General features: G+C 52.1%; 1 protein-coding gene across 1 annotated transcript in view; it reads left to right on the top strand.

Moving 5' to 3' along the window:
• Positions 1–26,744, top strand: part of Cntn5 (contactin 5) — a 281,993-nt gene that overhangs the window by 183,845 nt on the left and 71,404 nt on the right. Inside the window, exon 12 of the mRNA XM_042682983.1 lies at positions 26,349–26,476. Within this exon, the coding sequence (XP_042538917.1) occupies positions 26,349–26,476 (128 nt within the window). The remainder of the gene's footprint in view (positions 1–26,348; positions 26,477–26,744) is intronic.

Here is a 26,744-nt window from a genome sequence, read left to right as displayed (position 1 = left end):
AGCAAACAGTTCATAAATTCTACTTCTAACTACGGTTCATTTACCCAGTTGCTATAAATGGCTGCACCACTTCCCCGCCTCTGCCCCTCGCACGGGCACAACGGGACGGAGCAAGCCATTAATTGCCTAAAGGCTTCTCTTTTCTAAAAGCCCTCCAGACTACAACTTCCAGCTTAATCTGTCCTTAGTACAAACAACCTCTGAAATACTTGGGAACTCAAGCATCTAAGTACATGCCCCTGACTGATCCCATCGCCTCCCTAAGCGGCTCTCGGAGAATATAAAATAGAGAAGAAAGACGATTTGGAGGATGTTGAGAAAAAAAGTATTTGACTGAGGAGGTTTCTAGCTCCCGCTGAGACTTACATAGTCACTTCTTCTCAGCCTTTGCATAAATCAAGGTCCGCTTTAACCAGGGTCGGTTCGTCATGGGAATTCAAGGGATGGTTACAAATTAGTGACTCGAAAACGCGGACTTGACTGGGGGAAAGAGCCCACGGGTGGCCTCCATCAGAGACAAACCTGAGCGAACGCAATCTTCAGCATGCATCCTTCTCTTCGCTCTACTAGCAGTCATCTGGAATTGGCATCGGTGTGTGCACACGCACACACGCAGCTTCCACGCACACCGGGGCTCTAGGTGACCCCATGCTGGCACTCTGGCAGGACTGGGGTGCTGAGCTGACCTTGCTTCCCCTGGCTCCCGTTCTGAACAGTAGATGCCTTTATTCTTCCCTTCCGCTCAGCCAGAGGGGCGGCTGAGGGTGAGGGGTGGTGCTGGGAGTGGGGGTCAGTATGGACACATCAGAAAGAAACTCCCTCATACCATTCCTTGATGTCCATGAAAACGCAAAGGAAAGGAAAATTCCTAATACCACTACATCTGAAAGGATGCTGCATCACCAAGTTATGCTTCACACAGCCACTGGCTTAACCCTGGAAAAACCAATGAAGCTTCCCGCCGTAAAGATTAAACAAGGGAAACATGTCATCTTGATCAATTATAACATATTTATACTTTAAAAAATCTCCTTGTGCCTGCAAGCAGAAAGAGAAACTTCATTGAATTTGTAAAGGTATTTTAAAAAGTAAAAATACACAGAAGCAAGCATGGAATGCAAAGCCACTACGCATTTCCCTCCGGAGCTCCAGGCAGCACCGGAAGACCCGCATGCCTCAGCTTCCCGCCAGCAGGAAAATCCACCCCACGAGCAAGGAGAGGCAGAGGGCAGGACAGAGGCCCTTCAAGGGCATGGCTCTGGGGACCACGTCCTCCAACCAAACACGACCACCTAAGCCTCCCCACGCATCCCAGGAGCGGGGAGCCGGGGCCAGGAGATTCCCGCACCAGCACGACACGGGACCCGCACGGTGCCATAGCAGGAAGGACACACAGAAATCCTTAGCATCGTGAGGAGAGCCAAAAGAGGAAAAGAGCTACGGACATGTCTTAAATTATGTTTTCAATATTAACAATAGCAAAATCAAAATGGCTTTTCCAAATGAGGAAACTAAAAGACTGAGAAAATCATTTCATGGCATCTATGGCTGAGTCTGAACAGGGTGCACTGTAATGTTCTGTGGAGAAGATAAAGACTTGCAACAAGTGAAAGAGTCCTGATTATAAATTCTACAGTCAACCCACATGTTTGAAACTTAATAGTTCTCCTGGAGTCCGACCCCCCACATTTCCCATCTCCCACATTTCCCCATCCAGCTCCCCCCCGCCCCCCACATTTCCCATCCAGCTCCCCCCTGCCCCCACATTTCCCATCCAACTCCCTGTCCCCCACATTTCCCATCCAGCTCCCCATCCCCTACCACATTTCCCATCCAGCCCCCCCCCCCCCGTCCCCCACATTTCACAGGTGCCCTGCTGAGGCCCTGCTCTCCCAGGCCCCGCATGAGGACTCTGCACAAGGCTGCTTGGAGATGGCAGATTGTGTGGCTTCGGTTCTTGTTTAGCAGTTCAGAGGTGTTTGCAGTCCTCCATGTGAGCAATGTGTGTGTCACCAGTATGAGGTGTGTGTATGGGGGTGTGCCTACACACTTACAGACAGTAGACCTTTCCAGATGTTTTCTTTGCAATGTGCGTGTGTGCATGTGTACACACATGTGGTACACAGGCAGAAATGGAAGACAGTATGCAAGGAGATAGACCTGCTTATGGCATTGTTTAGGGTTTTCTAGAAAAATACACAAAATACTCGTGATCTATGTATAAATTGTGTGCTACTGGTTCCTCTGTTAGGATCAATCATCTAATAATACAGGCGTCTTTCAGGGCTTTGGTTTTAATAAGTGTTAAGAGACGAGCTGTCATACATACGGTAGAGTTTCTACATGCATACAGATACGCACATCGAGAAGGAACTGACGTGGTATTCAGGAGGCCTTGGGTCCCTCGGCCTTACAAGTTCCCGGGGTGCCCAGGGCTCACTGAGCCATTGTCATCCAAGATGGCACCTCCACGGTGTGCACCACTCACCAGCCATCGTAGCAGAGAATTTCAGGGATGCACATATAGATTTGATGTGCATGCAGAGATGGATGTGCACACAGACACGGATGTTCACACAGACACGGATATTTACCTTTTAGGTCTAGATTCTGCACATGAGCCAAACCACGTGACTTTTGCATCTGAGCGTGGCTCATCCCACACAGCGCTCCTGAAAGCTTGTGAGCCTCACACCGGCCCTGCTTCCTCTTATCCTTACATATTTTTAGGACTCCACAGCCCAGCGGGGGTGTGGGCATGAACAGTGCAAGCTGCGTTTTAAGCACCGGCAGAGGCCATGTCCCCGATGCTCTGAACTTCCTTCAGGAGGGTACTGTACGAGCAGTGGACTGTTGGGAGTGCTTCGTGGCGTCAGCTCGGGGTGTGAGGCTCCCGTCAGAATAGCCTCCCATGCAGCAGAAGGCGGGGAGCAGAAGGGAGACCAGTTTTCTTTGCTTGCCTAACTACATTTAAATCCTGTTGTGTTTTGTGATAGCTTAAATTCTGGTTCTCTGGTCAGTGGAACTTACCAGAACTGGCAGTAGATTAACAGGAGCAGCAGTATGCTTTCCCATCCCTCCTCACCTCCCCAGGAAGGAGTAGCTGGAATTGCAGCCAACACCCAGTGGAGTTGAGCCTGCATTTCCCAGCGACCCGTCTCCCCGGCCACCTGTCCGTGCCCAGACTTTAAACCCCATCCATAAAGCGCAGCTCAGAACACCCCTCTGCAAGCCAGTTAATGCTGTTCAAAACCACGAGCAAGTCATCTTAACCAAAACCTTCGCTACAGTTCTGCTCTCCAAACTGCCCCTGCGTGATTTTAAACATGATGTTAGTTTAGAGCTGGCACACCACATTAGAGCAATGGTGTCGGTGTGAATCATGTGTGTGGAATGAGCTGTACTGCACCCCGTACTGAGGCCAATGCTGAGAATCTCACTGTTTATCACGTGTGTGGATATGAACACGAGTGTGTGTGTATGTGTGTGTGTGCCTGTCTGTCTGGGGAGGAAGGGACAGAGGGGGGCCAGGTGCTCATACCCGTGTGCCTGGCGGTGGTGCTGTGGTTTCCAGCTTCCTTGCTCCAGCAGTGAAGGACCACATCAGCCTCCTTTTGTAGCGACTGTCTTTGAGTAGAGTATTGACTGTACTCAGAGGGGAGGGGAGGGGAGGGGAGAAGAGAGAGGAGAGGAGAGGAGAGGCGAGGAGAGGGTGCATGGCACTGCACATCTTAAATGTTGTTCATTCCCACATCCTCATGTTGCTTATAACAAAGTGAGGGGAGAGTGGAGAGGACGGGGAGGGGAGGACAGGGGGAGGGGAGGCGTCTGAAGTATGGTTCATTCCACCTTTCTCATCGCTTATGACAAAGCTGAGGGAGAGCAGGGCAGCGATTTACTCAAACCCAGGGGCATGTCTCCTAATTTTCTCCCAAGTGTCTTTCCCAGAATATCTCACCGCTCTTGTATAATGAGGACCAGGTTTATTTTTCATGAGAATAAAGGAGGTTCCAGGTAGAAAGAAGGCGTTTCTTGATGCAGAGTATCATTATACTATGTAGAGGGAATGTTCATAAAAATGGGAATAAAAAAAACCCTGTACCGAATAAAAGAGGTTATTCCTGGCAGTTGACTGAAAAGGCATGAAATCGTAAAAAGCTTGACTGACAGGCAACTGAATAATGTGATGAGATCAATCAAATTTTGGCTCTGCTGAGATCAAAAGAAGAGAGGAGAGTGGGAGAGCAAAGAGGATGTCTGGATTTAACATTCATTTGGAAATCGTTTAGAAACCTGGAGATAAAAGATTTTCCAGAAATACTAAATGTGTGCTACTTAAATTTTTAGAGACTGAGAGACTTGTGCATTGTCAGAAGAAGTTACTAAAACACAGCTTCGTTTTTCATGTAATGAGATAAAATGCACTTCTTCCATTGGTGCCAATTAGACCCTCAGTTCTTCCCATGTATCTTCCTTCAATAACAGGTAGCCAAAATCATGAGCAGCTCTTCACGAGACAGACAGAGATGGACATTATGAAATAAGTGTAATTGGGAGGCAATTTAAAGAAAAGAATTTTCCCATTGTCAGTACTACCAAGATTCTGTAAGACTGCGCCGGTACACCCCATGTCCGCCTCTGTGGATGGGCTGCTCACCTTCTTCCTGGGCCCCGACGTCGGTGTTTAAGTGCCAGGTGAGCACTGCAGGATTTTAAACTTGGAGTTCAGTTACCTGGGGCATTTTAGCTTAAATTAGAGGTATTTGTGAGCAAAGAGATTTTTGTGGAATCAGACTATAAAGTGAATGGAGTATTATCTGTCTTTTGTTACAGTCAAGGATGACACCAGGAGGTGACATAAAGGAGAAAAAAATTATCATTATCACAACACAAGATATGTTCAGACACTCATGCCTTCCCATTTTCATTCGGTTGGATTTGTCATGTGATCGTGTTTCTGATTTATTGTTTTGTGATTGAAATATCAAGTTTTCATTCATGTAACAGAACTTGTGGTATTGCCTGTAGCTGCTCTCCACTGAATTATTTCTATTTATTGGATACTTATTCGCATCTAGGCCAGGAAACACTTCGGGAGGCAACTAATTTTATCACCTGAATTGATCATCAAAAGACACTGAGACTAAAAATGTGAACTCATTATACAAGGTAGTTTAGCAGGAAATAACTAACAATTATATTTCAGATTCAGGAGCTGCATCTTTTGAGAATTTAAATTTATTTTTATTTATCTTTTTCTTGTGGTGTTGGGCTTGACTCCAGGGCTTCCCACAGGCAAGGCTAAAGCTCGCTACATCTCCAGTCAAAGCTTTACTTTTTATAATATTTTACTTATTAATTAATTTACTCATTCAGTCACTCATTTAGTGCCAGAACCAGGCCTTGAACTCATGGCCTGGCTGCCTTGCTTGACTTTCTTGATTATAGCTGGTACTCTGCCACTTGAATCTCACCACCTGTTCAGTATATTGCTGGTTGATTATAGATGTAAACTCCTGGTCTTTTCTGACCAACCTGGGTTTGAACCATGAACCTTTAGATCTCAGCCACCTAGGTAGCTAGGATTACAGCTATAAGCCTGCTTCATTGTTTATTTTTTAACTGATACATAAAACATGAAACACATTTTTCAACAGGGTTTCCTGTAATGTTTTAATAGATGTAAGTATAATATCTACAGTAAATACTTGTAGTAATATAGTAAATACGTTATATTTAAATCTAGGGTTAAATCAGGTTAAAGGCCTCACTTATAGTTTATGATGAAAACATCCAATATCCTTTCATGCAGTGCTTTCAGATACGCAGTAAGCCGCTACCTGTGGCTAGGTTTACTCCTCGAGGTGAGATGCGTTCAGGTCTGTGCAGCGGTGCTTGTGGGTTGCACAAGCAGGAGCATGCCCGTCGTCCAGCAGGTCTGTGGCGGCATCTCCACTCCTCCCCGGCCGTGCAGAGACCCCTGAAGCGGCCTGCGTCCGCCTCCCTCCACAGATGCACTGCACGCGGCCGCCACGGCAGTGACGAGGGAATGCTCGTGGCCGCCAGACCTGCTCAGGCTCCAGCCGAACATTGTGAAAACTAAGTAAACTCACCCAGGGCTGTAAGCCGGCAAAGTGGAATGAGTGGATTTGGAGTGGCTGCATAGACATTAGCCAAGTCAACTACTAATAAACTTGGACTAATAAAAGGACCCCAAGACCACTCCCCCCGTGTGCTCGTAAATGAGGGCTTGATTTCCTTCATGCCAGCCAGCCTGCAGATTTGGAGGAAAATAAAAGCCCCTGGTGTAACATAAAAAAGTTTCTGACAACCAGGAGATAAATTCTTATTTATTAAAAATAATTTCTCTCTTAGCATGAGGTCAATAGACTTAATGAAAAAATTCATGGTATAAACAATATTAAAACATTCTAATGACGGCCGCCGCGGAGGCCCCGGGCGGCCGCCCTGGACCCAGGCTGCTTCCAGATGTGGAAGCTGGAGTTTAATGATCTTTATCCAAACATCTCCGTGGTTCCTAAAATTAGGCCAGACTACAACGGGATTTAATATGTACTCGGAACCATACTGACAACCAATTTTAAAAAATGAATTAGTGCCTGAATAAAACCAAACAAAAAGCTCAGTTGTGTAGATGGCGTGGGGGGGAGGGGGGCTCTGCTGTCAGCCGCCTGCTGTTTACTCAGTAGCGCCTCGGCCGCACCAACAAATTCTTCTGGAAAATGTCTGTCCACGACCTTCAGCAATTAGTGACCCAGTGATGTCTATGTGTGCTCGTGCATTTTGACACACAAGCATCTACACATACACATAAAGACATGCATGCGTTTCTTTAATATAAAAAGACATTAAAGCAACACAGAGCGTTTGCGTCCACGGGTGTGGCGTGGACACGGGCCTCGCGGGAGCGCAGCTCTGCTTTGGGGCGGCTCAGCAGTGTGTGGAGCGGATTGGCCCCGCGGGGGTGAAGATGTGTGTGGAAACAGAGCGGCCGAAGGTGACAAGAGGAGCCGAGGGCCTGCTGCGGTGTCCCCGGGGCCCCGGCAGGCGCTGCCCTTGGCCTTGTGGGCGTTTCTAGCAGTGCTGTGGGTGTCCAGGCGTGAGCCTGGACAGATGGACTGCTTGTACCGCCTGGCACAGGACGCATAGAACGCAGTCGCAGGGACGCCACTGCCCGTGGTGCCCACGAGAACATGGGACGAGGTGGCAGGAGGGGGTGCTTGTTCCCTGGAACGCGGGGTGGGCAGAGGGCTGTCGGGGGGAGAGGGACAGTTCCCAGCTCGGTGCTTCAGTCGCTGCGGCAGGGGGTAAGTGTGCACCTAGCAACACGGACTTTCTCTTTCCTGGAGGCTAGCCACCTAAGAAACACTGTGGCTTGTGGGGCAGCAGTCTTGGAAGTGAGATTCCGAGGCCAGGAGCGCCTGCTGGGAGGGCCTGGCCCGCACGACTGCGGTGAGAGGCAAGTCCACGTCCCCCAGGACACGGGACTCGGACTTCCTCCTGTGTGCGCTTACACGGAGGTTTGGGTTTGCTGAAAACAACATGTGTTCAAGTTTGTAGTGCAAACATAAGCTTGGATATGAAATTTCTCATTAGATATTATGCACTAGAGAAGAAAAGGAACAATTTGTAAATCATATAACGTACAGCAAAGTATCTTAATTTGAAATCTGTGGTGGGGACTGTAATCTTCTATGATGGCAAAAACAGGCATGCAAACAGTACCTTGAAGGGCTTTGCAGTTGGCTAAAGGTCCAGGAGAGACCTGATTGTGTCCTCGGAGACGGGCAGAGCCCGGCGTCGGTCCTGTGGCCAGTGCGGGTTCCGAGGCCCCTGTGAACCGTGGACTGCTGTCTGTGCGGCCGGGGTTCACTGGAAGATGTTGGAGGAGAAGCATCAGCACCGTGTTAGCTGTTAGCTGTGTGCATTTGTGCACTTGCTCCGGATGATGCTACAGGATTTAATTACAGGATATTTCAGGCAGTATCCTTTATTAGAATATAAGAGTTGTTCCAAAAGTGTCCATATGAAGGTGTAAAGCCGCAGTAAACTCATGACCCTCCACCTCCCTGTAGGAGAATGTGTAGGTGTATGAACATCAGACAGACAGACAGACAGACACATTAGATATAATGTTGGGCCTATCAGTGTCAAGATTGTTTGGCTCCTGGGTGTGGAAAGGGGAAAGTTTAGATCCATCTTTTCTTCTTAACTGACTCTCTCGGGACCATGTAATGTGTGAGTAAGTGGTGCCATTCACCGTGTCCACTAAATTATCCAGTTAGCAATCAATTCACTTGGGAAAGTGACGGCGGAACAAGGATAGAGAGACTGTGGGAAGCATTGGAGAGACATTTCAGACAGGACAGACATCTGCCGGCGGCCTGCACCTCGGTGACCCAAGGCCTAGAAAAGACACACGGGCTCCCACTGGGCACAGCTGGCGAGGGAGGGCCAGAGTCCCACGGCCTCAACCTCCTTCCCTGTTCTACACCTCCAAAAGGAAAGGCAGGAACAGACTCTCATCACGCCCCGCAGTGTTACTTCGTCTTTTGCTTTCTTGCAGCAGCTTTTGCTTATGATTTAAGGAGATTCTTTAACTTCTTGGTATAATAACAGTTAACAGGCCACCTATCCTCTTACAATATGTAAGTGGAAGAAGATACAAACACTGGATGGTATTTTTAACCATGCCTGTTTCTTACTAATTTGGTCATAGAATGAAAAAGAAATCACTGATATAAAATGAAAATGGCTCTTTAAGTCAATACTAAATTACTTGTCACAGTCTTCAATAATAAGGAATTGACTTGAAGTGAGGCACCATCTGAAACTTACCTGTGCTTCTCAGCAGGGCTGAGTTAATGAGCACTGGTAATTGCTTTGGATTTCAACTCATACATCCTTCCACTTGAAAAACAGATTTTATATTAGTGTCATATTTTATGTTTACCCAATTACCTGACCAAGCAAGATTGAAAGACCATACCAAGGACCTACGAATACAAGCAACCATTTTAATAAATAGAACAGGCTTTCCTTTCTACAAAATATCTACCTTGTTTTCAAATGGTTAAGAATTTGTTTTTTTTTTTAATTTTTAAAGAGACACGGTGCTTTGAGCAACTAAAAAGGATTATCCATATAATGTTCTCCATATTTTCCAAATTACATTGTTTACCTAGAAAACCGTTGAACACTGTGGCTGGTATTAAAATTCTCATAATCCAGAGAAACTTTCCATGTGACCCTCCACTGTGTGGAGTCTTCCATCTCCTTTTTAAAAGTCTGATCAAAAAGAAAGGAATATGCTTCCGGACATTCTGTGCATTTTACCCCCCGAGACCACGTCTCTGGGAGTGGGGGGTGCTTGGCACAGGACTCGGGCACACCCCCCCAGAAGCTGTCCTGGGCTGCCGTGGCACCGTCTGGCAGCTCCCGCATCCTCAGGTAGACACGGCCCCACCCGGACACACGTGCCTGTGGCGGTGGGTCAGCTGTGTGGTCCGCTCGCTGATGGCCTCCCGGGCCCCTGAACGAGCACACAGATCAGGCTGGCCTTGCTGTGCACTACTGCTCCTTGGAAAAGTACAAGTTCTTCTCTTCCCCAGCAACAGCTCTTCCTAAGCTGCCCAAGATTAATTCCTCTGAAATACTTCCTGGCGGAATCCTTCTCTAGAACTGTGTGAGGATGACTCGGGGGGGGGGGGGGGGGGGGGGGAACGGCTGGATTCTTAGGCAGTGGCTGCACTGGAAACAACTTTAGAAAAAGAGGTGAGATGTGAATCCCTGCTTCAGAGAATGTCGGAAGGCCAAGAAAGGAGAGCCGTGGGCTGGGGAGGGCAGAGGGGAGGCTGAGCCCCGACAGACAGCTGCGTGGGGCCGCCGGCCGCGAGTGCGTGAGTGTGAGTGAGGCCGTCCTGAGCGGCCGAGTCCCACACAGGCCCTGTTTTAACCAAGTGACTTCACAGCTGGTCACGCTCCACAGTCAGTTTCTTTTCCAACTGACACTATAAAGAGGCCATTTACTCCCTTATTACCCCAGCAAAATCCAGTAACTAACTCCGCTTCGTGCTATTTCTTACTTAACCAGTATTCTCTTTCAATTCACCTATGTTTTCATCTTTGCATTGTAATAAGCCGTCTTAAGGGGAGATACACAGGCATCACCTGCCTGGGCGCCTGCCTTCCCTCCCACCCAGCAGGGCCTCACTCCCCTCCGCCCCCGGCCCCTCCCCCGGGGCCCCACCTCTCACCCGGGTCACCACTCTGGGTCTCCATGACAGTCATTCTGTAGTTTTTGATTCGCATCTTTCTGGTGGTTCAGGATGGCAAACACTTCTTTATTCATGTGCTGGCCATTTGTCGCACACTTTATTTGAAAAGTATCTCGTTTTCCCGTTTCCTGACTGGAGAGTTACTTTGGTTTAAATGTCGGAGCTACGTATTCTCACTGTGAGTCCCCTGCTAGGCGAGACTCAGCAAGGGTTTTCTCCCACCGGCGGGGCTGCTCTCTGCTGCCTGGTTCTTTAGCTGGGCAGAGCTTTTTCATTTGATACATCTCCATTGACCTGTTCTCACTCTCCGGAGCCCTCCCTGTTCAGAAGTCTTGGCCTGTGCTTGGATCTTGGAGTGGTTTCCTCGACAATGCCGAGGTAGCTTCAGAGTTTCCGGGCTTACGTTGAAAGGGCCCAGGATCCGGTCTCCTCAGCTCTTGTCTCGTCTGCAGTGTCTGTGTTCAGAACCTTTGTCAGGAACCAAATGACAGTACTTGCTTGGGTACATTTCTGGATCTTCTAATTCCATTCACTGGGTTAGAAATATGCGTTTTTGGGTTTTTTGCTTGTTTTGCCACTTGGTAGCTTTTAAATGGTGGTGTCTTCTGATTTGTTGCTATGTTCAATCCAAAAGTTTGTTAATACACCTTGCATGAGCAGGGGTTCACTAGCCCATACCTTTTATGAGACCCATTTGCCCAAACAGTCCTGCGTTGTTGTCCCTGAGTGTACCCATTTTTGTCTCAAACTCAGGAGCCCGATAGAACTAACTACCCAGCTTTGATGTCAGGAAGCCAGCCAGTCTCAATTCCTATCCATTAAGTATGAAATGCTTTTACCATCAGGTTTTTCTTCCTGTTAGATAAAAATCAGCACATTTTTTACATCTTCCTATTTATCTGGCCTTAATGTTTCATGCCAAGGAATCAAATTCATAAATCATACACCTCAACCTCCCAGTATGATAAACATCAATAGAGGGAATTTTTATGCTGATCATGAAAGGAATGTACATCACTTTATGTAACTCTTGGTATCATTTTAACTTTTATAATGCCTGTTGTACGTTAAAATGTTTAAATTAATCATTCTTCCTAATTAAAAAAATTCTTGCCTAAATTTGTTAACTAACTCAAATTCCTAAGGCAGAGATTGTTTCTGTATATTAACCTGATTCAAATAAACTGCATTTTAACCCTAATTCAAATAAAGTTTATTTGAACCTGATTCAAATAAATAGTGGGACAGTAATTTGAGGGCCAGAAACGAATCTAATGGAGAGGGGTATCTGGCTTGAAGAAGTTAGCACACAAGATTAATAGCAATGAATGACTAGACTGCAGTTTGTTCAATAGATGGCAATCTTACAGGGTTACCGGAAGTTACTGATAAATGAGTCAATATGTATTGGACACCCACTGGCACTAAGGTGTTTTTTTAATTATTATCTGTGGTGCCATCTGACAGAAACACACAAATTTGGCAGTGGTTATGTGATCGTGCACTTCGCTTGAATCTACACGGGTATAGATGAGATTGTCTTTGGGTGAGCCCAGCCTGTCTCCGGCCCCACAGAAACCACCGGTGTTCAGTGCTTACCTCCGGCCAAGTACTGTGGGAAGCACTTCACTTGTGCGCAGTGTCTGGTTTAGTTTTTTCCAGAACCCTTCTGGAATCCTAGCTATTGTCCTCATGTAAAAGATGTATTGTACACAATCCTAATTTGTACAGATTTCCTATTGGTTCACACCAGACCCGAGGACAGGCATAGGGCCATAGAGAAATATGCAGGTGCCCCTTTCTTCCAAAATATTTTAATAAGACCCTCCCACATCCAGAGCCAAGCTCACTGAATCCTCTAGAAGGGTGCCATTCTAGCGCTGCTGATCACCAGCCATGCCAGCTGGCTCACAGCAGGCTTTGAGCTCTGGCCAGACCCCAGCTCCTCCTCCAGTGGATTTCTGCGTCCTGGTCCCCTTCCGCAGGCTAGTCCTGCTCCACAGCCTTGCGCACTGCCGGGCTGTGTGCACGCTCCCCGTGGCAGCCTGACTGTCCCCCCCCCCCACCGCCACTGCAGCCCAGCACTCGTTCACACATGGCGCTAAATGAACGAGAGCAGGCAAATAAGTAAGTGTAAGACAGAGAAACTCCCCAGAGTACAGGTATTGAGACTTGTTTTAAATCAGCCTAGACTAGTTGTACCAGGGTTTGCTTTCCTGTCCATCTGTGTGTACAGTGTTCGAACCTTGATCAGACTCGCCCCCACCCCCGCCCCTCCCACACCAGCTCCACAGGCCTCTGCTCCAGTGCCAGGCACATCCCAGCCCCCCCCCCCCCCCCATGCCACCAGCGCCCCAGACAGGACTGCTTTGCATTCCTATTTTCATTCCTTAAGTGTATGCTAATTATTCAAGTCTGCTCTTGATTGTTTAAGTTTTTTCATTTTAGAGTTTTTAAAAATATATTTATTGGCACTTGTAGCTTATTTTTGCATAGACATTTCATGGATTGGCCCATTATGCACAGTCTTAAAATAAACTTTCCAGTTCAGGCATTTCAGCAATCTGCATGAAAGACATTTATCTTTTGAGAATATCATGTGATGTTGTAGTTAAATTTTTAGGAACTAAGCAGTAAAATCTCCATATGCACTTTGTCAAGCCAAAACCAAGTGGTGCGCTATTAATATAGTAGAGATTTTAATATTAAAGAAAGACAACCACTTCACCAAGAACGTATATTTCTTGAACATAACTTAACTGCCTTGAAAACTCTAGTAGGTATGAATATCTCAATTTTTATTTTCAGTACAGAGCAAAGCTAGTGCTCTTGATTTATAATTTACAAATAGAGAAGCTACTCATTTTAAAATTTTTTAGTGTTTTTCTCTATGCACTTTAGAATTTAATTATGGACTATAAATTAGGAAAACCTTTATAAAAGAGCCAAGCTTAGATGTTATTAGTATTTTTCATTATATTACAAAATGGACACATACATGAAAGACATTTGGAAACCTTCAGGAGTTTTATCAGCACCACAGCCACGTGGTTTAAAGGAAATGGCTCTGCAGTGCCGCGCAGGCACGCGATTAACAGTGACGGGAACCCACATACCGGAGGGCAGTGGGGGAACTCAGCCCCGCACCCCAGGAGCACAAAGAAGTGCCAACACAGAGCGCTCGCTGCCCATCCAGGGCTGCCGCGATTCACCTCAGTGTGTCACACGCAGTCTCCTTCCCTTCAAAGTATAGCTTCCACAGTGGGTGGGCAAATAACCCGGAGTTGGAAAATTCAGATTCCTTGTTTATTTCTGGCAATGCAGACCAGCGTACTTTTACATTGATCCTGTGTTTTTAACAAGCTTTTGTAACCATTCACCATTCACCAGAAGCCACATAGAGTAAGTTTGCCTGCACCGAGTGCCCAATGCCCTTGGCCAGCCCTCCTGGAGGGGGCAGAAGATCTGCCCTTTGTCCTTCCTGATACTGCTTCTGGGGGAAGTTACCAAGGGAACATCACCAGCCATGGGCTATAACAAGGGCTCAAACTTGAACAAGATACTTTGCATCTGGTTTCAGAGATGGTTCTCCCCAAAATAGATGGATTGTAATGTTTTCTTGTGATAACCACTAAACGCAAAAGTGAGTCTAGCAGGTGAAATGTCAGAAATGAACAAAGACAGCCACAAGTGGACTTGGAAACGCTCAATGCCAAAAAACACGTAAATACTTCTAAGGATTCAAATAGTAGATGCTTAAACTCTGTAAGTATATTAACAAGGAGATAAAGGAAGTACAGTTCTTAATACTAAAGACTGACAGCTGCTTCTGAAAATTCAATTATGTTCAAAATTCAGCTTTCTACACCTGACTTTCCCCGTTGACTGAGTTTTACGACAGGACACACACGGCAAGCCAGGGAGGCAGTCCACCTGCAGCACCTGCTTGGGGAATCTCTGGCCCTGGGCCGGCTGCCTCCGGCAGAACTCAGCCTCCTCGTCTTTCTGCTTGTCGCTGGGCCCAGCGCTCCCCACGCCTCCCTTTCACGTGTTCTGGAGTGAGGAGCAGAGATTCAAATGAGGTCATCATAAAGCGTTTGCTTCAGTCCCTGGCATGTGACTGATGCCCAGCAAATGATTGACTGTCATTTTATTATCAGACTCTGTTTACGGTCACTGGCGTCAGTGGGCAGGACTCTCCCGCAAGAGGCCATGTTGTGCTCTTGTTCATTTTCCAGGCATGACCTGGTGCCAGTGTGTGGTAGAGGACCAGAAAACCCTTGCAACAAAACCGCTCATTCTCGTCATCAGCTTGAAGTGCTAAAATCGCCAGCCCCTGCTGATGTGCCTAGAGCTCTGCCTCTCAAGATGCAGCCAAATAACCAGCGTCCCGAAAGCCCCTCCCCCACCGCCCCACTGCCCCCACTCCCCCCACGCCTGCCCTGTGGGGCGGGGCACCGTGCTGGACGCCGGTCCAAGCCCAAGGACGCCGCGATGGCTTGTCCCTGCCCGCGCGCCCACCTCCTCACGCGCTTTGCTACGTCTCCTGCCTAGAGAATTCTCCGTGTGTCCTGGCTTAATTAATTGCTAATTGGGTAATGGATGGAGTTGGGGTGTTATGAAATTAATTACTTTATTTTCTCCAGGGATACTAAAGACAAAAGAGACAACATGTTCAGCTGGTGCTGAGGAATATTCTCATTCTGTGTTGGGTCTGAGTTCATCCGTGTTGGCACTGAGGCTTTTTACGTATATATTTCAATCTCCCAGATAAATCCAGTGTTCGTTCTTACTATGAAACTATGAAGACTGTGGTAGATCATTCATTTAACTCCCTTCTGTCACTGATCTTCCTTACTAAATAACGTGTGTGTGTGTGTGTGTGTGTGTGTGTGTGTGTGTGTGTGTGTGTGTGTGTAACGTCTCTGCTGACTCAGCACGGTTCACCGGGCTCAGAGAGGACAAAGCCCCAGCACCGTGGCATCGGCTTCCTGCCACAGGGTGCGAGTCCACTGTGCCTGGCCAGTAAGTGTGGCTGTCGTTACGCTGCGGTGGCTGACGTTACCGCGTGGCTTTTCACCTGGCGTCTGGGTTGAGGACCTGCGGTGTCCGCGGGAACTCCAGGCTGTGCCAGCATCCTAGTCGGTCACCTGCTGAGTCCCGTCTTCTGCTCTCTGCAGTTGGCCCCGCCTCGGGCTGCCCAGGACTTCCTGGGTCTGGGTGGGTTGTGATGTGGTCACCATCATCTGGACCGTCGTGCTGCTCATGGGGTATGGCCGCCTGCCTGCCCGAGCACCCTGACTTCACACTGGGAGTGTTCACAGCACAGGACTCACTGAGCACTGTTGGCCCGTGGGGTTTGGAGGCCCTGGGAGGGGAGCAGAGGAGGGGCTGTTGGATCACAGTGTAATGTGTAGTGTGTGTCACACCACAGAGACCCCTGGGCTGTTCCTATTACAGTGTAATTACGCATGTGTCACACCATGGCACACCCCACCCCCGTAGAGCAGTGTAGGGAGGAGGGGTGCGGGGGGGAGGGGCGCAGGGGAGGGGCTGGGGGGAGGGGGAGGGGTGCGGGGGGAGGGGCGTGGGGAGGAGGGGCGCAGGGAGGAAGCAACCTCCAGGGTCTTGTTCCCACAGCACACCCTACGGTTCTTGTAAAAAGCAACCTGGGCTTCCCTGCAAATCAGCCCTGAGGGCCCCGTGAAGAGTCTCCATGGCGCCCTGGCCCAGCCGCCTTCCGGCTCCGTGAGGGCTGTGGGTGCCGGGCACCGTGACACCCAGCAGCAGGTGTGCGGGCAGCATGGGAGGTGTGCCCCAGAACGGGACGGTCCCGGAGCCTCTGGGGAGACATCACTGCCTAACAGGCTCCTTAGCCAGGAGTCAATTAAGAGCTGGTGTTTGCAAAGTGCTTTGCTGTCATTGTTTACCCTTTGGTTCCCGCGGCCCTGGCTATCAGCTTTCCCAGCACGCGGAGATGCAGGAAGCCTTACTGACTACGGACGGACGGACAGGCTTTGTCTACAGAGCCAGAAATCCGAGCCCTCCGGGGATTCGGTGTCTGCACCCGCCCTGTCAGTGACTGGGCTGAGGTGGAGAGCCGCGTGCACACGCGTGTGGGCCAGCACAGAGGGCTGTGCCGATCCCGGCCACCCCCCAGGGCCTGGGCCTTCGTCCCGCTCAGCTGCTGCCCAGGGTCAGAGCAAGACTCCCTGGATCAGAGCGTGGGGTCGTGAGCTAGTCCCACACGCACCTGCGCACAGCCCTGCTGCCGGAGAGGGGGCGTTTCTCCTGCTTCCTTACTATCGGGGGCCGCGGGCCGCGGCCGCAGGGCACGCGAGGCTGGGTTCTGGCGGCAGGAGCTTTGCGGCCTATTTTGTGTAAATCTACATTGAGTGGTGTTTTTCTTAATAGCCTAGACAGAGCCACAGTTCGTTCACACAGGAGGACGGCCTGGTGGAAGAAAATACGCAGTGGGGATGCAGGTGCTGATGTACAAAACACTTGGTGTGTAGCGGGAAAGCTATGTGCCCAAAAGCAGGAGACGGACGGTGGAGTTCCGGAGGCGCCACGCCGCGTGGACGGTCCGATGGTAGAGGCGGCGTCCACAGCCCTCGGCTGTCCCTGGGGATCAGCTGACCACCTGTGCGCCTCCTGGTCTGTAAAGGGCCGATCTACGTGTAGATGAGTCTCTCTTCATCTAAACAAATGCAGCTGCTTTCTATCCCAAGGTGGCTGGTGTGAGGATAAAAAGAACGTGTTCCAGTGTGGGCTCCGTCCATGAGCTGACCTTACGAATGGCTCCGTGTCCTCCATCCGCAGCAGTGCAGTCCCACTCAATATCAACTGCAGGCAAAGCAGGGGCGGGGGGGGGGGGCACCTGCCTGTGAGCACGAAGCCCGAGTCCAGTCCCTACAACCACCAGAAAGAAAACATTTAGGGACAGCTTTGGGAGAAGTCAGAGGCCCCGTTTCACTCGTGCAGAGTGGAGACGTCTGGCACAGTTTGACGTGGATGTGCAGATATGGGGTTAATCTGCACACCAACGCGGATGCCCGCATCTGGAGAGCAGGGGCCCAGGAGAGGCAGCCAGAGGCCGAGAAAACCCAAGGTGGTGCCAGGCCCCCGGAGGGGGGAGTGAGGACCGGCAGGCGGGCACAGGGACAGACAGGGAAGGAGGGAGTGCGGACAGAGAGAGACAGACGGAGGGAGAGAGGGAGGAGGGAGGGCAGAGAGGGACAGACGGAGGGAGGGAGGGAGGAGGAAGGGCAGAGAGGGACAGACGGAGGGAGGGAGGAAAGGAGGGAGGGAGGGAGGGAGGGAAGCGGGGCTTCCAGGATGGTGAGCCGCCGAGGAAGCAGGTGCAGGTGAGGGTGCGCCTACACAGTGCGTGCCGTGGCGTGGGGCTTGCCGGCGACCAGTGACGGCAGCGGCCGTGTGCCTGGCCTTGTTGGGGCAGAGATGTCCTGTAATGAGTTTTAGAAGCAGATGCGAGGGACAGAGGGCAGGAGGACCTGGCCTGAGGGTTTCTGAGCAGGGGGTCTGGGGAGGCAGGATGGGTGCTGAAGGAGGGAGGGAGGGAGTTTTTCCAGTGGAGGACTCTGGGGGGGGGGGGCGTGCCCGAGACCTTCCCTGGTTCCCTGAGAGGATGGAGGGGCAGGCACCGATCTGCACCCTGTGCCCGGGACAGGTGGGGGTCATCAGGCCTGAGGATTCTGAGGAGATGCTCAGGCCAGGACCTGCCTCCCAGAGCACGAGGTCAGGAGGTCAGGAAGGGGCGCTGCAGCCAAAATGGTAGAGTGCCAGCCTTGAGCAACAATGCTCAGGGACAGCGCCCAGGCCCTGAGTCCAAGCCCCATGACCAACCACAAACCACGCGATCTCCTGGAAGGTTGATTTTACCCATAAGGCACGTGTGTCTGTGGGTGTGGTGAGCAGGCCTGTGACCCCCGCATGCAGGGCAGAGGGCACACCGGCTGCGCACTGAGTCTCAAAACAGAAAAAGAAAACAGAAAGAAAGGCATTAATTTTTAATGACTTAACCACAAAAAGAGTTTTCCCATAAAAGTAATAGCAGAATGAGGCAATAAAACTGTAAGTTTCTGTCCGTCTGACTTATGAGAAACGGTAAATGCAATGGCACTGAGCAAGCACTTAAAAATCAAAAGCCAGCTGGGCCCTGGCGTGGCCAGACGGTGGTCATGATAGATACTCGGGCGTTACAACGCTCACGTTACGTCATAAGACGGTAAACCCTCCCCATCAGTGGGGACCCGCTCATTCCCCAGAGGAGCTGACTGGCCAGTACATTCTTTCCTGGCCCCGGCAGCAGTATGAAAGCATTCGCTTCTCAATACGAATGGATTATGTAGAATCGTCAATAATTCTTTCCAAATTTTCAACATTAGGTTTATTTCCTTGAGGTGAAGGAAGTGCTACTCATGACCAGAGTTTACAACACACGGATCAGACATGCGGGTTTGGCTCTGCGTGGTAGCTTTGCTGAAATGACCTGGCAAAGACACATAGACGCGCCCGTTGTAAAAGCCAGGCGATTTTTCTGATGATCAAATGGCCTAAGTGCCAACCTCTCCTCCCTGGAGAGTGAACGCAAGAGTTCCCAATGGCTTGTTGATGGATTCCACCAGCCCCTGAGTCACCTCGCGGCCACCCTTCCATTTCCCGGCGGCTCTGCTGCCTGCCCGCCGGCCCGCCGTGTGCTGTTCTGCCCTAGCAGCTGACAGCGCTGTTTACTCCAGAGCTCATGGCCTCCGCCGCTGAGGGTGCTGAGGGATGCGGCATTTCTTGAGTTCCAGAGGGGCCGGGCACCGGCAGGAGTCTCACAAGGAAAGGGGGTGCAGTCCACAGAGGGATGGAGTCCTGCATGGTCCTGGAAGTGCTCTGCTCTGAAGTCATGTGCTCCAGCGAGTTCTGCGCAGGGGAAAGGCCACCGGCATGTGACTTGGTAAACGTTTAGGTGGGCGCTGGAAGCCCTAGGCAGGCGCCGGTCTCCACGCCAGGCGCCGCGTGGCCAGAGGAGATCTGCTCCCTGCTCGTCCCCTGTGCAGTCTGGCAAGGCCGGCCAGCACCAGCTCAGCCTCACATATGCGTGGGACACGTGCGGGCCACCCCCCCCCCCCCCCCCCCCCCCCCGTGAGCTTTGCCTGCCTGTGGGGCAGACAGGACAGGGCAGGGTGGGAGGGGAAATCACCAGGAGACATTCCAGGAGATCACCGGGAAAGACGCTGATCCTAACAGGCTTCGCAAGGCCAGGCAATGGCGGCACTGCTTCCATGTGGAATGTATCCTTGCTGATGGAGGGGGAGATGGCGGGAAGCCACCCCCCACCACCACGCGGGTGAGCCGAGGGGCGGGGCGGCGGTCAGGACCAGAGGCCAGACTCCGGGCTGCCGTCCCGCTACTCTCCACCAGCCAGCAGTCACAGGATCCAAATCAGCACCGTTGAATGAATGAAGAGATCACTCAGCTCATACCTTCAACCCAGGCAGCTGGGAGTGAACGCCGAGGGCTCGAGCCGGCCAGGACGCGGGGAGACCCCAGCTCGGCACACGCGCCTCATCCCAGCCACGTGAGGTCGGAAGAGCTGCAGCAAAGAAGAGAATTCTGTGAGACTCGCTCTCAGTAGAAAAGCCCTCCATCAGCCCTCAGCCTGCGTGCTGCGCGCGCAAAGGCCAGCCAACGCGTCCTCCTGCGTCGGCTCACTGCAGAGGCCTGGGAACATTTCACACAGCCTCCTCCACACCCACGAGCTCCTATCCCCCGGTGGGCCCAGGCTTGAGAGCTCCAGTTCTGGTGGCTCTCAGTGTCAGTACTGGGCATTAATTATGCTACAAAGTAACACTTAATTTGCGGACAACAGGATTAATACAGAGAGGGGACTGAAGGTGGATAAGTAACTGATGACGTAATAAGCATCAGCCTTTTGGACAGGTCTTCGCCATATTTCTGCTCTACAATATAATTTCAGTAAAACAGAAACTATCTCTCCAATTGTTAAATCCAAGTTCATGAATAAACACCAAATTAAATGGAAAAATTTGAGGTATGAGTACACCTTATAATTTTAAGATTCTGCAGTTCCATTGTGAGTGATAATGTCTGTTTGCCCTGGGTGCAGGTACACAAACCGTCTCCCGTTCCTCCTTGGTTCTCGTAGAAGTACTACAAGACAGACACCCAGAATGGAAGCCAACAGAGTCCCGCATCAGAACTAGAAAGAAACCGCAGACGGGAAGTTAATTTACTTCCTGAGCTTTCACATTAAGTCTGTATCACTGGATGGCACTCTCCTGAGTTAGTGACTCTTTGACTTGTTACCATGGCAACCGCTGACCTTAAAATGGCCACCTTTGTAGTTACCTACAGAATGATTACTAGCAGATGCTCAGTGGTTCGAGTCCATTTAATTAGTCCTAGCAAGCCAAAAGCAGCACTTCCAGTTCATTAATCCTTTAACTGTAAAAGATGTGTGATGCGTGGATGCAGGCCATGACCTATGATAAATTTTTTGGGATTGAATAAATACCTATTTTCTTTCTTTTTTCTTTTTCTTTTTCGTCAGTCCTGGGGCTTGAACTCTGGGACTGGGTGCTGCACCTAAGCGTTTTTGTTCAAGGGTAGTGCTCTACCGCTTGAACCAGAGCTCTGCTCTGGCTTTCGTTGGTTAATTGGAGATAAGAGTCTCACTCATAGACTTTCCTGCCTGGGCTGGCTTCAAACCATGATCCTCAGATCTCAGCCTCCTGAGTAGCTAGGATGACAGGCGTAAGCCACCTGCACCTGACTTAAATGTGTATTTTCTATGGTGTCACTGGGACTTTATACTCCAGAGCACGACTGGAGACTAAGGCCCACTTTACAGTGGTGTTTAGTAGAGAACTGCTGTCTGAGGCATGTGCAGTGACTTGGGGAGAGGGGGTGCAAGTTCAAGGCCAGCCTGAGCACAGAGGTGGAGAGAGCAGAGACTCCATCCCAGCCGAGGGCAGGGGCCGTGGGGCCTGCCTGCTGTCCCCAGCAGCACAGGTGACCCACGCCCAGGACCACCAGGGCATAAAGCCAGGCCCCCTTCAAAAAAGGGGCGCGTGTGGCAGAGCACCTGCCTGGCAAGTGCGAGGCCCGAGGTCACGCACGCCACTGTCACACTCGAGAGCACACTCAGAAGTAGAAAGGCGTTTGTGCTCTCTGAAAGACACAGAGCTGCTGCTCGTTCCTACCATGGAAGGCCAGCGTCTCTGATTCACCTCCAAGCAAGCCGCGAGTTCGCACAGGTGGTTCCTCACGCGGATGCTAATTACGTCAGGAAGAACTTTTTAAATTAACTCCGGCTCCCCTCCGGGCTCCCGTAAGTAATGTAAGTAACGCAAGGCTGTTCTGAATGGGTGGGAACGCCGCCCGCGCGCCAGCGGAAGGGGCAGCTGGCCCGTGAGGGCCGCAGCGCAGCGGGTCTGCCCGCCGCAGCGGCAGCTGTCAGCTCTCGGAACGGAGACCCAGCCTTTCTTCTCCTAGGGCTTGCCGATGAATCACCTCAGCCTAGAATGCTACGGTGTGAACAACAGAAAGACAGGAGAAGCTGTTAGACTGACTTCCTCATTGTAGAGTGGAAGGAATTGCGTTGTAGTGAAATGGCTTGCTCACGGCACACAGCCAATGGGGCAGGAAAAGGATCGGACTCCGCAAGCCCTGATTTCTGCCTTGCTGTTTTTGTCATGAAGGAGTTCGTAACTGTGCCACGGTGTAAATTCGTGTCATCTTCAACTATTCAGAGTACGGCTGTCAGCCGGGCTCTGCCTGCCCAGCCCGCCTGGCAGTGTCTCACGCCACACCAGCTCACCCTGGGTCCCCACAGAGAGACGCGACACCAAGCCAGGGGCTCCCCAAAGTCAGCTGAGCTCACAGGCGGTGCTGCGCCTCACCCTGCCTGCAGACCGTGAGGAAGGCCTCTCCAAGCGCCACACGGCTTCTGTCTAACAGGAAACTCGTGTGTGCTCGGTACTCGGGAAGCCTCCCTCCCGTGGATACAGAGAAATCGAGTCGATGCATTTTGTGAAGAAAATTGAGATGACAAGTGAACCTGGGGGGAGGGGGGGGAGGGACAGCCCCCACCCTGCTCTCCCCTGCAGGCAGGTAACCCGGAACTCTATGGGAAAGCGTTCATCCATCTTCCCGTAGAAGGAAATGCGCACGCGCGCGCAGCCGAGGCAGGAGCAACACCGTGAGGACTGCGAGGCCCGCGGCAGAGCCTCCCGGAGCCCGAGGGCCAGCGCCACCCTGCAGCCACGGCTCACTGTCTGCTGAAGCGTGCCAAGGAAGGTGACCCGCGACGGTGATGGCCTTTCAGCTGAACTGCCCGGCCGTCAGTCTCAGTAGGGGTCTCCCTGACATGGCTCCACTCCCCGCCCTCAGCGCGCCTCCCCGACCCAGCTCGGTGCCCACCGCCATCCCCAGGCCTGACCACCCCATACTCCGCGCGGCCCACACCTGAAGTGTGGAGAGCAAGTCTGCCTCACCGGGCAAAGGTCTTTACAAAGACACTGCAGGGAGAAGAAACTTCCAGGCAAATTCAGAAAACAAAAAATAATAAAGCAGACAGACAGATTGAGTTGTCCCAGGACCATTGAAAAGAAAGGTTAGGAAGGCGGCCTGGAGGGAGAAAAACCCTCAGACTTGGATAAATAGGCAAAGTATCACAAGGCCAAACCAGTCTCCTTATCTTTATAGATGTGGGAAATGAATGAAGCCGAGACTTAAACTAAGGGTCCGTTGAGGAGCTCCGCCAGACACAGCCTTTGCGCCCTGTCCCTGGTCCACAGCGCCACACCTGAAATTCAACGAAGTGAAGTCATCTGCTTACTGCTCCACAAGGGACAGGAGCTGCATGGCCGAACAGCTGTTCTCTGAGGGAGAATAAATAAAACGTATTCTTGAATATTAAAGAGCTGAGCTGCGGTCAAGCTTTCTAATTAGGTCAGCATAATTTAAAACGGACTGAAACGCGTCTCAGGTGGGAATAGCAAACAGTGGTGATTTTGCCCTGGATGGTGTCCCTGGGCCCGCAGTGGTTTGTGGAGAGCCCGGGGGTGGCGGGGGGAGCTCGTGTTCACCCTAGGGCTGGTCGACGGCGCCCGTCCTCGGTGCCACCGCCCGCAGCTCCCCGTGGGACTGCGCTGGTGGTGAGCGACTGGTGACCGTCCCTGGCACGGGGCCGATGGGTCTCCACCCATGCCAAGCGTTGCTTCTTCTCCAGAATGTTCTCCACAGCATGTTCTGTTTTAGAGGTCGCTCCCTGGAAAGGTGTTGAACCCGCCTCGAAGTTCCTCCAAAACCATTCATCTGCCTTCATTGTGTTTGGTTTTAATTTCTTTTTCTCAGAGAGATCAATTTCTCATTAGTGCTAAGCCGAACGCTTCCAGGGAAAGATGGAGAAACGTATTTGGTGGAGACAAGCTTTATCAAATTCAAAAGCCTAGAAGAGAAAAATAATAGAAAATAGAGAAAGATCCTGTGAACACACAGTTTGCCTCTAGCTGTCAAGTGCTTTTCAAAAAGTGGGACCAGTGGAAGAGTGCAGGGTGCTCAGCGATTAGGGGGAGGGGGGAGGGAAGGGGGGACCGCCCAGGAAGGGCTGGAATTCCAGCACCAGGGGCCCCTCAGGTGCCCCTCCCCCCCTCGCTCAAGGAACACGTCCACACTCGTGTGTGCGTGCTGGAACACCGAGGAACATACTAGAAGGACAGAGAAAGACTAAGACCGTGTGCATGCACAGATGCTAACTGCGCTGAGAACAGTCCTCACCGGCCAGCGGAGGGGGCCGGGGGACGCCTGGCCGGGGAGTGCACGCTGGCGAAGGATACTGGGGAGGTGGGTTACGGGGGAGGGTGGGCTACACGGGGGAGGGTGGGTGTGGCCCTTGGGAGTAAAAGCATGTAGAAGTCTGAAATTCAGTTGGGAAGCTGAAGACAGCGCTGTCACGTCAGAGTCCATCCACGCCGTGGTGGGGAGGAGTCCGTGGCGGTGGAGTCCGTGGGTTCCAGGGCCGGGTCTGGGGCTCCCCCCTCCACCCCCCTCGGCGCGGGCACTGGCACGCTCCCTCCTGCGCTCCGGAGCCAGGGCTGCGCGGTGGTTCCCGAGCCCGGGGGCAGAGCGCACGCACAGAGTGCCGGCCCCAGGGCTTGTGAACCACCCGCGTGTCCACGTCGGAACGGGTCTGGCTAGAGGTGGTTGTGGGTAAAGCCACAGGGTGACATGGCACGGCGCGTTTGAGATGCGGACGGACGGACTCAGGCCTCTCTCATCTCTCTACAGTTCCATGGTCCCAGCACACACGCATGCGCACACGCGGGGTTCTCTGCAGTGTGCGTTGAGTGAGCGGCTGCGGGTGACGCGAGAGGCTGCAGCGGCGAGGGTGACGGGTGGGTCCGGAGGACAGAGACGGAGAAACCACTCAGCCGAGCGCCGGGGCGGCCGGCACACACGCCGTCACACACCCAGCCCGGCCGGCACACACGCCTTCACACACCCAGCCCGGCCGGCACACACGCCTTCACACACCCAGCCCGGCTGGCACACACGCCTTCACACACCCAGCCCAGCCGGCACACACGCCTTCACACACCCAGCCCGGGCGGCCCACACGCCGTCACACACCCAGCCCGGCCGGCACACACGCCGTCACACACCCAGCCCGGCCGGCACACACGCCGTCACACACCCAGCCCGGCCGGCACACACGCCTTCATACACCCAGCCCGGCCGGCACACAGGCCTTCACACACCCAGCCCGGCCGGCACACACGCCTTCACACACCCAGCCCAGGCGGCACACACACCTTCACACACCCAGCCCGGCCGGCACACAGGCCTTCACACACCCAGCCCGGCCGGCACACACGCCCTCACCCAGCCCGGCTGGCACACACGCCCTCACCCAGCCCGGGCGGCACACAGGCCCTCACACACCCAGCCCGGGCTGGCCACCGCCGTCTTCGCGCATCGGAAGCGGCTCGCCCTTGTACGCCGCCCAGCACAGACTGTGCCTGGGAAAGAGGGCGCGATGCTGATTTAACTGCGTCACACTGTCTGGTCCTTACGCACACGCCCCTGGTCCTCACTCCGGAAAGAAGCGAGTGTGAACCGGCATGCAGCACCTGGCCGAGCCCGGCGGCCAGGAGGGGGCGCCGGCGATGCGATTCACCGCGCCTCGGGGAGGCAGGGGAATGAGGACCCGGCACTCACGAGATTTGAAATCCACGAACTCCTGTCACGAGGAGCACACAGGAGAATGTGTCACCTCATTTCCCCTGAACCTCTACAACGCTTAAGAATTCTTTAGGTTTTCACCGTTACCAGGAAAATGAAGGTCCACCTTGAGCGAGGGTCTTGTGGGGAGCGAGGGCCTCCGAGCTGACCACATCCCGAGCTTACAGAGAGCCGGAGAGGGGCTGGGCAGGGGGCTCAGTGGTAGAGTGCTTGCCTTGCATGCACGAGGCCCTGGGTTCGATTCCTCAGCACCACATAAGCAGAAAGAGGCCGGAGAGCGGGTCACCTCCTCGTGTCCTGGGCCAGGGGCAGCGAAGGGAACACCACAAATCACCTCTCGCTGGGAACGATTAATTTTGTGTTCTGGACTCGTCCCCCTCTGTGCTTTTTATGCTGTTACTTTTTATATTTGAATTTTGGGTCACTCTTGGCTTGAGGTGAAATAGTAAAATACTGCCGGGTAGTTACAGCAGCCCACGTAATCACCAAATTCAGGGGTCACCTTTCCCCACAGTTTTAAAATTGGCTGTCACCAGCTGTCACAAGAAAAATGAACCCGCAGCCCTCGCTCCTCTGACCGTGAGAAGAGCCGCGTGCGTGGCGAGCGCGCCGCGTCTCCCGGGCAAAACCTCCCTGGATTCACCCCGCGTTTGCCACGGCCCTTCATCTCGCTTTATTCCCGACACCGAGCAGTGCTGGCAGCCTTCAGCAGAGCTGCGTGTCTCTCCGTTGATTTGCAGTAAAAGAGGAAAAACCTTTTTTAATAATTTTCAGAATAGCTATTCTTCCAGAGGGAAGCCTGCAGATCCTGAGCGCGTCCAGGGCGGACGAGGGCGCCTACGCGTGCCGCGCGGAGAACAGCTTCGGCACGGCAGAGATCCTCGCCTCCCTGTGGGTCAAAGGTGAGGAGAAGGGGCTGCGTGCGGGGTGGGGGGGAGGGGGTGCCGGGGGCGGGCGGGTACCTGTGCGCGTGCGTCTACACGGATGCACAGTGCATTGCACTCCCAGCTCCCAGCCAGCTCCCCAGCATTTACACACACTAAGAGGAGGAAACCCATGGTTGGTAGAAATATTCAAATTCTGCCTTGCCAGAACAATTGAAATGATAACACCTCAGGAAGTTTCCTTCCCGGCCTCAGCTGCTCAGGCATGCAGTGCGCAGCCCGGCAC

Source organism: Dipodomys spectabilis, unplaced genomic scaffold (assembly GCF_019054845.1).
Source record: "Dipodomys spectabilis isolate Male_0828 unplaced genomic scaffold, ASM1905484v1 ptg000076l, whole genome shotgun sequence".
NCBI classification, from domain to species: Eukaryota; Metazoa; Chordata; class Mammalia; order Rodentia; family Heteromyidae; genus Dipodomys; species Dipodomys spectabilis.
The sequence above is the reverse complement of the archived record's forward strand: the minus strand, read 5'-3'. Positions and strand labels throughout refer to the sequence as shown.